We start from the raw sequence: 12,276 nt of genomic DNA on the forward strand, positions 1-12,276 counted from the left end.
CGCGGATGCCTGCGGGTGTCCTGCTCCTTTCTGGGCTCGTCCACAGGTCACAGATCCCTCAACTGGAGCTCACACCACTGGAGTTCCAGCAGCATAGAAACAGCAGCGATGTCCTGGCCTGGTCTCATGGATGATGGGAAGGCAAAGCAGGTTCTATTTCAGGGTTTTAAGTGCAGTTTTGATCCTGTTCCTCGCAGAATACATCTGGAGCAGGTGTCCAGCTGTGAGACAAACAGAGACAGGGTGTGCTGGGTGAAGAATGGTGATGTACTGGTTTTCAAGGGGATAGGATCCATTTTCTTCCCAGGCAGCGGCAAAGAGCTGGGTTTGGATTCAGCACGGGAATGTGGTGGATAGCACACGGATGGCTTGGATGTTGCTGAGCGGGGCTTGCCCTCCTCAAGGACTTTGCAGTGGCACATTGGACAATCCATGTCCCGTGCTCTGCCAGCAAGGAGGTGAGACCATCAACATTCCCCTCCTCATCCCTGTGTCCTACGTAAAGAAGAATCTTCCACCCGCTCTGCTCCAGAGAGCTGGCAAGTGCCCCTAGGGAGCCCCCTCATCCCTCCTGGGGCACTGCGGAGGGCGGGGCCGAGGCAGGGCTGTGACTGCACAAAGGGGCAGAGCGCTGGCGTGAGGCAGGGCTGTGATGTCCCAGGGCTGTGCTGGCCGCAGCACTGTGACATCGCTGTGACATCACCGCGCTGTCGCAGTGTGAGACGGGCCAGCGCCCGCAGCTGCCAGTGCAGTCGCGACGGGACGTGCCGGAGCCATGGGTGCCGGTGACGTCCTGCTGACCGTGCTTCTCCTGCTGCTGGCCGCCGTGGCTGTCTGGTGGGCCTTTGGCCACCGGCAACCGCGGGGCCGGCGGACACGGAGAGGGAAGTGGAGGAAGCGCCCCAGGGTCCAGCCCAGAGGCTCACGGAGGAAGCGAGGAGCCCCTGCGGCTCCCAGGTTCCCCAGGCCTCGGGCGACTCCTGGCAAGCGGCCACGTGCTCCCGCCAGCCCCCTGGGCAGCCCCTGCAGCTGCGGCCCCTGCCTGGCAGAGGCCCGGGAGCTGCAGGAACTGATGCTGCACCTCGGGGATGGCAACAGGACACGTGACCCGCTCTATTCTGGGATGTGGCAGGCATTGTGGAAAGAACTGGAGGAGCTGCAGAACCAAGGCCACCTGCCCTGCTGTGGCTTAGCCAGCTCCTCCAGAAGCCTCCATCCCATCCAGAGGCTGCTCCCAGCAAGTTTCTCCATCCCTGGGAGAGCCTCACGGCCTGCAAGGATGGCACAGCAGGGGAGAGACATCACCATCCATGCAGGAAGCTCAGGCTGTCAGAGACCCTGCATCCTGCCAGGAGCCTCTGCTATCTCTGACAGCCTCCATCCCTTGCAGAGGCTCAGTGAGACCTGTCAGCCTGCAGAAGGAGCAGAGCCCGTGGACAGGTCTCCCAGCTCCCTTGGACTGACGGACTACAACAACACGGGCGAAATCCTGAACCTTGGCATGGCAAGGGAAAGCCCAGAAGTCCAACTGGGAGCCCAGCCCGATGCAGGGGAGCCTGCTCAGGAGCAGCTGGCGGGGCAGCAAGCGTCCTGCAGCCAGCAGTGGGCATCCCACAGCAGCCAGGACAGCCAGGACGCTCTTCTGGTTCTGCCCGCCAGCAACAGCCCCAGCCTGGTGGTGGAGACGGGCCTCCAGACAGCACGGAGGTTCCTCCATCTGCAGGAAGCTGCCCCAAGACAGCCCTCGAGTGCTGCCAAGGCCTTTCTAGTAGCAGGTGAGATCTCCCGAGGAGCTGCCTGCGGCTCCCCCGGGGCTCTGGAGGGGCGCGGCCAGGCCAGGCCAGGGCCCCTGCGAGCAGCCTAGTCGCCGGCTGTTTCCAGTGCCTCCGACGGCACGGCTTGAAAAAGCCCTGTCTGCCTTGCAGCCGCTCCTGGCATCCCCCTGTGCCAAGGCTCGGGCTGCAGCCCCGGCCGTCGTCAGGAGCAGAGCCCAGCCCACGCCGCCGGGGACAGCGACGGTGCCGCCCTGCCCCGCTGCCCCGGGGCTGCCGCAGCCGCCTGTGCGCGCTGCCCCGGCCCGGCTCTGCCGCTCGCCAGCCCGGCGGCTGCAGGGCGGTGGCCGCTGCCCGGCGCGCAGCAGGAAGCAGGTGAGAGCGCGGCGGCCGCGGGGGCCCGGCCCGCTTCACTCGCGGGCACTTGCGGGGGGTTCTGGGCGCAAGGCTGATGGCTTCTCTCGGCCGCAGGGCAACAGAGGCAGCGGCAGGAGCTGTACCTGTGGGGCCCGCAGCTGGGCAGCGGCGGCTTCAGCACCGTCTACTCGGGCATCCGCCTCTCGGACGGGAGCCCGGTGAGTGGCCGCCACGGCCGGGCGGGGCAGGAGGGGCAGCGGCGGGGAGCGGCAGGGCTGGAGCTCAGCCCTCCTCTCTCCGTGGCTCGCAGGTGGCCATCAAACGCGTGGCCCGGGAGAGCGTCCTGCAGTGGGACGAGCTGGTGAGTGAACGGGGCCAGCGGGACAGAGCGGGGCGTGGCGGGCAGGGAGAATCCCGGGGCGGGCTCAGCGTGCGGAGCCGCAGCCCCGCGGGCCTGGGCACACCGGAGAGCGGAGCTGGGGCCGGGCAGCGGCAGCCCCGAGCATCCCCCGGGCGGGAGGAAGCGCAAGCGCCTGGGAGGCTGCGCCAGGGGGCACTGGGGCATCCCGGGCAGGGCGCAGCGCAGCCCCAGGGCTGCTGCAGCAGCAGCAGCAGCAGCAGCAGCAGGCTGCTGCAGGCACTGACTTTCTCCTGCTCACAGCCCGACGGCACCCGCGTGCCCTTGGAGGTGGTGCTCATGGAGAAGGTGGGCTCTGGCTGCCAGAATATCATCCAGCTCCTCGATTGGTTTGAGCTGCCGGACAGCTTTGTGCTAGTGCTGGAGCGTCCGGAGGCATCGCAGGATCTCCTGCAGTTCCTGCAGGAGCAGGGCTGCCTGTGCGAGGAGCAGGCGCGCTGGCTTTTCTGCCAGGTGCTGGAGGCCGTGCGGCACTGCACCGCCTGCGGCGTCCTGCACCGGGACATCAAGCCAGAGAACCTCCTGGTGAACCCGGAGAGCGGCCACCTGAAGCTCATTGACTTCGGCTGCGGCACCTTCCTCCAGGAGCGGGCCTTCACGGGGTTTGCCGGTGAGCCCATGGCCTGAGCCCTGCTCCCGGTGCCAGGCACCGCACGGCCCCGTTCCCTCCTGGGCTGCGGGCTGCGTCCTTCAGCCAGCCGCCTTTAGGCACGGGGCGGATGCCGAGCCCCAGGAGCCGGCTGCCGGCCCTGCCGACAGAGGGGGGGCAAAAGCGGCTCCCGGCCCCTGGGCTCAGCGGGCCCACGAGGGCCTGGGCTGCTCCGCTGGCCTTCTTGGCCTTGCGGAATGGTTTCGTGCCTTTGGCCAGCTGGCTGGGGGATGCGGGGTGGCCTCGGGGGGAAGTTGTGGCCACGGCTGCAGCCCCTGCCTCGGGCCGGAGGCCGCCGCCAGGCTCTGGAAGGCAGCAGCCTGCGCCCGGCCAGCGCCGCCTGTCTCCCCTAGGAACGCGCGTGTACAGCCCGCCCGAGTGGATCTGGCTCGGCTGCTACCACGGCCACGCGGCCACCATCTGGTCCCTGGGCGTGCTGCTGTACGTCATGGTCTGCGGGAGCCTCCCCTTCCAGGATGAGCCTGACATCGTGCTGGGCAAGCTCGTCTTCCGGCAGCAGCTCTCTCCAGGTGGGTGTCCGGCCTCAAGCCGGCGGGCTTTGGCAGCTGGTGGCGCGCAGCTCGGCGCGGCCCTCACCAGCTCCGCGGGACGTGGATCTGCCCTCCAGGGCCGGCCGCAGGAGGGGCCCGTGCCGACGGGGTCAGCGCGGCACGGGCGGCCGGAGGAGGCGGCCGTGTCCCGCCGTGCCGCTCTCCCGCGTGGGGCAGAGCCGGTCGGGAGCCCGGCACGGCCCAGAGCCCGGCACAACATGGCCCGGGCCCCGCGGGCGACGGGGGCAGCTGGGCAGGAGACTCTGCCGGTGACCGGCGCTTTCTGCCTTCTCTCCCCAGAGCTCCAGCACCTGATCCGATGGTGTTTGGCCAAGCACCCTGCGGACAGGCCGGAGCTGGAGGAGATCTCATGCCACCCTTGGGTGCGGGGCCGGCGCTTTTCATGCCTTGCCGGAGCCTCTGCAGCACCAATTTAGCAAGTCCCGCGCAGGACTGAGAAGCCGAAAAATAAAACAGCAAACCCATTGCGGTGTGTCAAGGGGCTGGTTCTTTTCAGCAACTTCAGCTAAAGAAACGTCTTGGGCAAGGGGGGAATCAGAGTGCTGCCTTCAGCCTTTGTCAAGCTTTCCATGCCTGCCCTCCCGGCTGGTTCTTTATATCTTCCAGCTCAGGCCGTAGTGCGGGTAGGAGGGGCTTTGCCCAGCCAAGAAATGCGGCAGTGGAACAACAGCTGCTCTTGCAAAGTGGCAGGGCTTCTTGGTGTCTCTTGAAGTGACACACAGGTCCATGTGTGCATTCCAGGGGTTATTTGGTTTCAGGGACAGAGACGTTCCTCTCTTAGCAGAACTCTGAGGAGAGCCAGAAGCTACAAAATATCATTTCAGGTTGAGCCCTGCTGAACTCTTTTTCTTTCTTCCTATGAAATGGGAGGCAGGGCTAGGCAGTTCTCTGGGACTCTCGCTGAAGGAGCTGCTTCTCTCGGAATCCCGCAAAGAGAGAGCTGCTCTGTCTCCCAAAAAGGTACCACTTTATACCATAAAAGAGTGCTTGGCTTCCCCCTCTGGGTGGAGCATCTCAAATTGGGATGGTGTTACGTTACCGGGCCTGCAGTGAGCCAGTCAATGGCCCATTAACAAACGATTACCTCTTCGGAGCAAACCATCGTTCTTGCAAGAGATAATAAACCTGCCCAACCTCCAACAGATGGCAAATAGAATACAAGCTTATCTTACAAACCAGGACAACTACTTTATAGAGAGGTAGCGGTTGTAACCAATACTTATTAGATTTTTTTTGTTGTTTCGATTTATACTATGGCAAGATGATAAAATATGTATTTGACATTACCTTGGAATGCAAAGTTTTTAAAAATAATTTTAAGGGAAAATATATTGAAACTGGTTTGGATAGCATAATTTTAAAAAGCCAGTTTCAATACCTGTGCAGTAGCCACAAAGAAGATCTGCATCACTCATCTAAAAAGAAAGCAAGCTTTAGATTTGACATGCACATTTAGATTTTTTTTGTCATGTATAAAAGAAAGGAGAAAAAATACACTATGACAGTTTATCTTCAACTGCACATCACTTGAACCTTGAGTGAAGACTCTGCATTATTGAAGAGAACCAGCTGAGGCAGTGCAGCTCCAGGTTCACACATTATCAGAACCTTCGACTGCTCATTAAAAGCAGAAAATAGTGTGGCTGCCTCTGCGAGGCAACAGCGCATTCTCCTGCTGTCATTGCCACTGTCAGAGCAAAACTGGAACCAAGCCATCCCATTCCATCACAAGCACCCTTACGCTGCAAAGGTGGAGCCCTGATCTCAGGAATGCCATTTGTGGCAGAGGTTTTCCATGGGTGATGTCACACAGCTCTCTGTCATGCCACACTGACACCTCTGTGATGTCACAAATCTTTCTGTGATGTCACATGGACATCCTTGTGATGTTACACTAATATCTGTGATGCCACACAGCTCTCTGTGATGTCACACAACCTCCTCTGACATCACAATGACATCTCTATGATGTCACACTGACACCTTTGTGACGTTGCACAGCTCTCTGTGGTAACACATGGGCATCTGTGGTGTCACACAGCTCTCTGTGATGTCACAATGCCATCTGTGATGTCACACAAGCTCCTGTGATGTTACACAGACCTCTCTGTGATGTCACGCTGACATCTCTCTGATGTCACACAAGTGTAACAAGAAAAGAAATAGCTGAAGGAAAATTAGCAGTATTTTATTTGTCCTGAATCTAAGAATTTAGAACCTTCAATTTTTACAAACATGATTTGATACTAACTATAGGCAATGAAGTTTTCCATCCCCAGTAAAGAAAAGGATTTGGCCTGAACCACGGCTGCAGCACCCCCAAGGATGTAACTGCTCTGCCAGGGGTTCTTCCATGGTCATGGCTCTCAGGTGCTCCAGCACGACCCCAGGCACAGGCACTGATGTTTCGAGGGCTACCTGCTGAGCATGGCCTAATCCACAGCCACAGAGGCTTCAGGTTTATCCCTGGGCCACAATCCCTTCTTGGCCATGGAAACAACCATGGCCACAGGTACTCTGAGAGATTCCTGCTCTGCCATGGGCTTATTCCCAGCCGCGGATGCCTGCGGGTGTCCTGCTCCTTTCTGGGCTCGTCCACAGGTCACAGATCCCTCAACTGGAGCTCACACCACTGGAGTTCCAGCAGCATAGAAACAGCAGCGATGTCCTGGCCTGGTCTCATGGATGATGGGAAGGCAAAGCAGGTTCTATTTCAGGGTTTTAAGTGCAGTTTTGATCCTGTTCCTCGCAGAATACATCTGGAGCAGGTGTCCAGCTGTGAGACAAACAGAGACAGGGTGTGCTGGGTGAAGAATGGTGATGTACTGGTTTTCAAGGGGATAGGATCCATTTTCTTCCCAGGCAGCGGCAAAGAGCTGGGTTTGGATTCAGCACGGGAATGTGGTGGATAGCACACGGATGGCTTGGATGTTGCTGAGCGGGGCTTGCCCTCCTCAAGGACTTTGCAGTGGCACATTGGACAATCCATGTCCCGTGCTCTGCCAGCAAGGAGGTGAGACCATCAACATTCCCCTCCTCATCCCTGTGTCCTACGTAAAGAAGAATCTTCCACCCGCTCTGCTCCAGAGAGCTGGCAAGTGCCCCTAGGGAGCCCCCTCATCCCTCCTGGGGCACTGCGGAGGGCGGGGCCGAGGCAGGGCTGTGACTGCACAAAGGGGCAGAGCGCTGGCGTGAGGCAGGGCTGTGATGTCCCAGGGCTGTGCTGGCCGCAGCACTGTGACATCGCTGTGACATCACCGCGCTGTCGCAGTGTGAGACGGGCCAGCGCCCGCAGCTGCCAGTGCAGTCGCGACGGGACGTGCCGGAGCCATGGGTGACGGTGACGTCCTGCTGACCGTGCTTCTCCTGCTGCTGGCCGCCGTGGCTGTCTGGTGGGCCTTTGGCCACCGGCAACCGCGGGGCCGGCGGACACGGAGAGGGAAGTGGAGGAAGCGCCCCAGGGTCCAGCCCAGAGGCTCACGGAGGAAGCGAGGAGCCCCTGCGGCTCCCAGGTTCCCCAGGCCTCGGGCGACTCCTGGCAAGCGGCCACGTGCTCCCGCCAGCCCCCTGGGCAGCCCCTGCAGCTGCGGCCCCTGCCTGGCAGAGGCCCGGGAGCTGCAGGAACTGATGCTGCACCTCGGGGATGGCAACAGGACACGTGAGCCGCTCTATTCTGGGATGTGGCAGGCATTGTGGAAAGAACTGGAGGAGCTGCAGAACCAAGGCCACCTGCCCTGCTGTGGCTTAGCCAGCTCCTCCAGAAGCCTCCATCCCGTCCAGAGGCTGCTCCCAGCAAGTTTCTCCATCCCTGGGAGAGCCTCACGGCCTGCAAGGATGGCACAGCAGGGGAGAGACATCACCATCCATGCAGGAAGCTCAGGCTGTCAGAGACCCTGCATCCTGCCAGGAGCCTCTGCTATCTCTGACAGCCTCCATCCCTTGCAGAGGCTCAGTGAGACCTGTCAGCCTGCAGAAGGAGCAGAGCCCGTGGACAGGTCTCCCAGCTCCCTTGGACTGACGGACTACAACAACACGGGCGAAATCCTGAACCTTGGCATGGCAAGGGAAAGCCCAGAAGTCCAACTGGGAGCCCAGCCCGATGCAGGGGAGCCTGCTCAGGAGCAGCTGGCGGGGCAGCAAGCGTCCTGCAGCCAGCAGTGGGCATCCCACAGCAGCCAGGACAGCCAGGACGCTCTTCTGGTTCTGCCCGCCAGCAACAGCCCCAGCCTGGTGGTGGAGACGGGCCTCCAGACAGCACGGAGGTTCCTCCATCTGCAGGAAGCTGCCCCAAGACAGCCCTCGAGTGCTGCCAAGGCCTTTCTAGTAGCAGGTGAGATCTCCCGAGGAGCTGCCTGCGGCTCCCCCGGGGCTCTGGAGGGGCGCGGCCAGGCCAGGCCAGGGCCCCTGCGAGCAGCCTAGTCGCCGGCTGTTTCCAGTGCCTCCGACGGCACGGCTTGAAAAAGCCCTGTCTGCCTTGCAGCCGCTCCTGGCATCCCCCTGTGCCAAGGCTCGGGCTGCAGCCCCGGCCGTCGTCAGGAGCAGAGCCCAGCCCACGCCGCCGGGGACAGCGACGGTGCCGCCCTGCCCCGCTGCCCCGGGGCTGCCGCAGCCGCCTGTGCGCGCTGCCCCGGCCCGGCTCTGCCGCTCGCCAGCCCGGCGGCTGCAGGGCGGTGGCCGCTGCCCGGCGCGCAGCAGGAAGCAGGTGAGAGCGCGGCGGCCGCGGGGGCCCGGCCCGCTTCACTCGCGGGCACTTGCGGGGGGTTCTGGGCGCAAGGCTGATGGCTTCTCTCGGCCGCAGGGCAACAGAGGCAGCGGCAGGAGCTGTACCTGTGGGGCCCGCAGCTGGGCAGCGGCGGCTTCAGCACCGTCTACTCGGGCATCCGCCTCTCGGACGGGAGCCCGGTGAGTGGCCGCCACGGCCGGGCGGGGCAGGAGGGGCAGCGGCGGGGAGCGGCAGGGCTGGAGCTCAGCCCTCCTCTCTCCGTGGCTCGCAGGTGGCCATCAAACGCGTGGCCCGGGAGAGCGTCCTGCAGTGGGACGAGCTGGTGAGTGAACGGGGCCAGCGGGACAGAGCGGGGCGTGGCGGGCAGGGAGAATCCCGGGGCGGGCTCAGCGTGCGGAGCCGCAGCCCCGCGGGCCTGGGCACACCGGAGAGCGGAGCTGGGGCCGGGCAGCGGCAGCCCCGAGCATCCCCCGGGCGGGAGGAAGCGCAAGCGCCTGGGAGGCTGCGCCAGGGGGCACTGGGGCATCCCGGGCAGGGCGCAGCGCAGCCCCAGGGCTGCTGCAGCAGCAGCAGCAGCAGCAGCAGCAGGCTGCTGCAGGCACTGACTTTCTCCTGCTCACAGCCCGACGGCACCCGCGTGCCCTTGGAGGTGGTGCTCATGGAGAAGGTGGGCTCTGGCTGCCAGAATATCATCCAGCTCCTCGATTGGTTTGAGCTGCCGGACAGCTTTGTGCTAGTGCTGGAGCGTCCGGAGGCATCGCAGGATCTCCTGCAGTTCCTGCAGGAGCAGGGCTGCCTGTGCGAGGAGCAGGCGCGCTGGCTTTTCTGCCAGGTGCTGGAGGCCGTGCGGCACTGCACCGCCTGCGGCGTCCTGCACCGGGACATCAAGCCAGAGAACCTCCTGGTGAACCCGGAGAGCGGCCACCTGAAGCTCATTGACTTCGGCTGCGGCACCTTCCTCCAGGAGCGGGCCTTCACGGGGTTTGCCGGTGAGCCCATGGCCTGAGCCCTGCTCCCGGTGCCAGGCACCGCACGGCCCCGTTCCCTCCTGGGCTGCGGGCTGCGTCCTTCAGCCGGCCGCCTTTAGGAACGGGGCGGATGCCGAGCCCCAGGAGCCGGCTGCCGGCCCTGCCGACAGAGGGGGGGCAAAAGCGGCTCCCGGCCCCTGGGCTCAGCGGGCCCACGAGGGCCTGGGCTGCTCCGCTGGCCTTCTTGGCCTTGCGGAATGGTTTCGTGCCTTTGGCCAGCTGGCTGGGGGACGCGGGGTGGCCTCGGGGGGAAGCTGTGGCCACGGCTGCAGCCCCTGCCTCGGGCCGGAGGCCGCCGCCAGGCTCTGGAAGGCAGCAGCCTGCGCCCGGCCAGCGCCGCCTGTCTCCCCTAGGAACGCGCGTGTACAGCCCGCCCGAGTGGATCTGGCTCGGCTGCTACCACGGCCACGCGGCCACCATCTGGTCCCTGGGCGTGCTGCTGTACGTCATGGTCTGCGGGAGCCTCCCCTTCCAGGATGAGCCTGACATCGTGCTGGGCAAGCTCGTCTTCCGGCAGCAGCTCTCTCCAGGTGGGTGTCCGGCCTCAAGCCGGCGGGCTTTGGCAGCTGGCGGCGCGCAGCTCGGCGCGGCCCTCACCAGCTCCGCGGGACGTGGATCTGCCCTCCAGGGCCGGCCGCAGGAGGGGCCCGTGCCGACGGGGTCAGCGCGGCACGGGCGGCCGGAGGAGGCGGCCGTGTCCCGCCGTGCCGCTCTCCCGCGTGGGGCAGAGCCGGTCGGGAGCCCGGCACGGCCCAGAGCCCGGCACAACATGGCCCGGGCCCCACGGGCGACGGGGGCAGCTGGGCAGGAGACTCTGCCAGTGACCGGCGCTTTCTGCCTTCTCTCCCCAGAGCTCCAGCACCTGATCCGATGGTGTTTGGCCAAGCACCCTGCGGACAGGCCGGAGCTGGAGGAGATCTCATGCCACCCTTGGGTGCGGGGCCGGCGCTTTTCATGCCTTGCCGGAGCCTCTGCAGCACCAATTTAGCGAGTCCCGCGCAGGACTGAGAAGCCGAAAAATAAAACAGCAAACCCATTGCGGTGTGTCAAGGGGCTGGTTCTTTTCAGCAACTTCAGCTAAAGAAACGTCTTGGGCAAGGGGGGAATCAGAGTGCTGCCTTCAGCCTTTGTCAAGCTTTCCATGCCTGCCCTCCCGGCTGGTTCTTTATATCTTCCAGCTCAGGCCGTAGTGCGGGTAGGAGGGGCTTTGCCTAGCCAAGAAATGCGGCAGTGGAACAACAGCTGCTCTTGCAAAGTGGCAGGGCTTCTTGGTGTCTCTTGAAGTGACACACAGGTCCATGTGTGCATTCCAGGGGTTATTTGGTTTCAGGGACAGAGACGTTCCTCTCTTAGCAGAACTCTGAGGAGAGCCAGAAGCTACAAAATATCATTTCAGGTTGAGCCCTGCTGAACTCTTTTTCTTTCTTCCTATGAAATGGGAGGCAGGGCTAGGCAGTTCTCTGGGATTCTCGCTGAAGGAGCTGCTTCTCTCGGAATCCCGCAAAGAGAGAGCTGCTCTGTCTCCCAAAAAGGTACCACTTTATACCATAAAAGAGTGCTTGGCTTCCCCCTCTGGGTGGAGCATCTCAAATTGGGATGGTGTTACGTTACCGGGCCTGCAGTGAGCCAGTCAATGGCCCATTAACAAACGATTACCTCTTCAGAGCAAACCATCGTTCTTGCAAGAGATAATAAACCTGCCCAACCTCCAACAGATGGCAAATAGAATACAAGCTTATCTTACAAACCAGGACAACTACTTTATAGAGAGGTAGCGGTTGTAACCAATACTTATTAGATTTTTTTTGTTGTTTCGATTTATACTATGGCAAGATGATAAAATATGTATTTGACATTACCTTGGAATGCAAAGTTTTTAAAAATAATTTTAAGGGAAAATATATTGAAACTGGTTTGGATAGCATAATTTTAAAAAGCCAGTTTCAATACCTGTGCAGTAGCCACAAAGAAGATCTGCATCACTCATCTAAAAAGAAAGCAAGCTTTAGATTTGACATGCACATTTAGATTTTTTTTGTCATGTATAAAAGAAAGGAGAAAAAATACACTATGACAGTTTATCTTCAACTGCACATCACTTGAACCTTGAGTGAAGACTCTGCATTATTGAAGAGAACCAGCTGAGGCAGTGCAGCTCCAGGTTCACACATTATCAGAACCTTCGACTGCTCATTAAAAGCAGAAAATAGTGTGGCTGCCTCTGCGAGGCAACAGCGCATTCTCCTGCTGTCATTGCCACTGTCAGAGCAAAACTGGAACCAAGCCATCCCATTCCATCACAAGCACCCTTACGCTGCAAAGGTGGAGCCCTGATCTCAGGAATGCCATTTGTGGCAGAGGTTTTCCATGGGTGATGTCACACAGCTCTCTGTGATGCCACACTGACACCTCTGTGATGTCACAAATCTCTCTGTGATGTCACATGGACATCCTTGTGATGTTACACTAATATCTGTGATGCCACACAGCTCTCTGTGATGTCACACAACCTCCTCTGACATCACAATGACATCTCTATGATGTCACACTGACACCTTTGTGACGTTGCACAGCTCTCTGTGGTAACACATGGGCATCTGTGGTGTCACACAGCTCTCTGTGATGTCACAATGCCATCTGTGATGTCACACAAGCTCCTGTGATGTTACACAGACCTCTCTGTGATGTCACGCTGACATCTCTCTGATGTCACACAAGTGTAACAAGAAAAGAAATAGCTGAAGGAAAATTAGCAGT

General features: G+C 61.0%; 2 protein-coding genes across 2 annotated transcripts; both read left to right on the forward strand.

Annotated features, from left to right (window-relative positions):
* Window positions 1-775: 775 nt before the first annotated feature.
* LOC144246164 (serine/threonine-protein kinase pim-1-like) lies at window positions 776-5,393 on the forward strand. Its single transcript, XM_085579531.1, has 8 exons — window positions 776-837; window positions 1,660-1,775; window positions 2,244-2,347; window positions 2,440-2,490; window positions 2,791-3,157; window positions 3,550-3,726; window positions 4,048-4,152; window positions 5,338-5,393. The coding sequence occupies exons 1-8, from the start codon at window positions 776-778 to the stop codon at window positions 5,391-5,393; spliced, it is 1,038 nt and encodes a 345-aa protein (XP_085435657.1).
* Window positions 5,394-7,098: 1,705 nt separating this feature from the next.
* Window positions 7,099-11,716, forward strand: LOC144246165 (serine/threonine-protein kinase pim-1-like). The gene is made up of 8 exons (XM_085579533.1): window positions 7,099-7,160; window positions 7,983-8,098; window positions 8,567-8,670; window positions 8,763-8,813; window positions 9,114-9,480; window positions 9,873-10,049; window positions 10,371-10,475; window positions 11,661-11,716. Exons 1-8 carry the CDS (start codon window positions 7,099-7,101, stop codon window positions 11,714-11,716), a joined length of 1,038 nt encoding a protein of 345 aa, XP_085435659.1.
* Window positions 11,717-12,276: the final 560 nt, after the last annotated feature.

Source organism: Lonchura striata, chromosome 4, assembly GCF_050655825.1.
Source record: "Lonchura striata isolate lonStrDom1 chromosome 4, ASM5065582v1, whole genome shotgun sequence".
Classification (NCBI taxonomy): Eukaryota; Metazoa; Chordata; class Aves; order Passeriformes; family Estrildidae; genus Lonchura; species Lonchura striata.

What these genes read in the sequence shown, in the direction of transcription:
- LOC144246164 (XM_085579531.1), top strand. Translation starts at nt 776, where the DNA reads ATGGGTGCCGGTGACGTCCTGCTGACCGTGCTTCTCCTGCTGCTGGCC. An exon ending in GCCTCTCGGACGGGAGCCCG is followed by an intron (nt 2,348 to 2,439) that starts GTGAGTGGCCGC and finishes CGTGGCTCGCAG; the next exon opens with GTGGCCATCAAACGCGTGGC. An exon ending in GCGGGGCCGGCGCTTTTCAT is followed by an intron (nt 4,153 to 5,337) that starts GCCTTGCCGGAG and finishes GAAGAGAACCAG; the next exon opens with CTGAGGCAGTGCAGCTCCAG.
- LOC144246165 (XM_085579533.1), top strand. Translation starts at nt 7,099, where the DNA reads ATGGGTGACGGTGACGTCCTGCTGACCGTGCTTCTCCTGCTGCTGGCC. An exon ending in CTGGCCGCCGTGGCTGTCTG is followed by an intron (nt 7,161 to 7,982) that starts GTGGGCCTTTGG and finishes TCTGCCCGCCAG; the next exon opens with CAACAGCCCCAGCCTGGTGG. An exon ending in GGCCTTCACGGGGTTTGCCG is followed by an intron (nt 9,481 to 9,872) that starts GTGAGCCCATGG and finishes TGTCTCCCCTAG; the next exon opens with GAACGCGCGTGTACAGCCCG.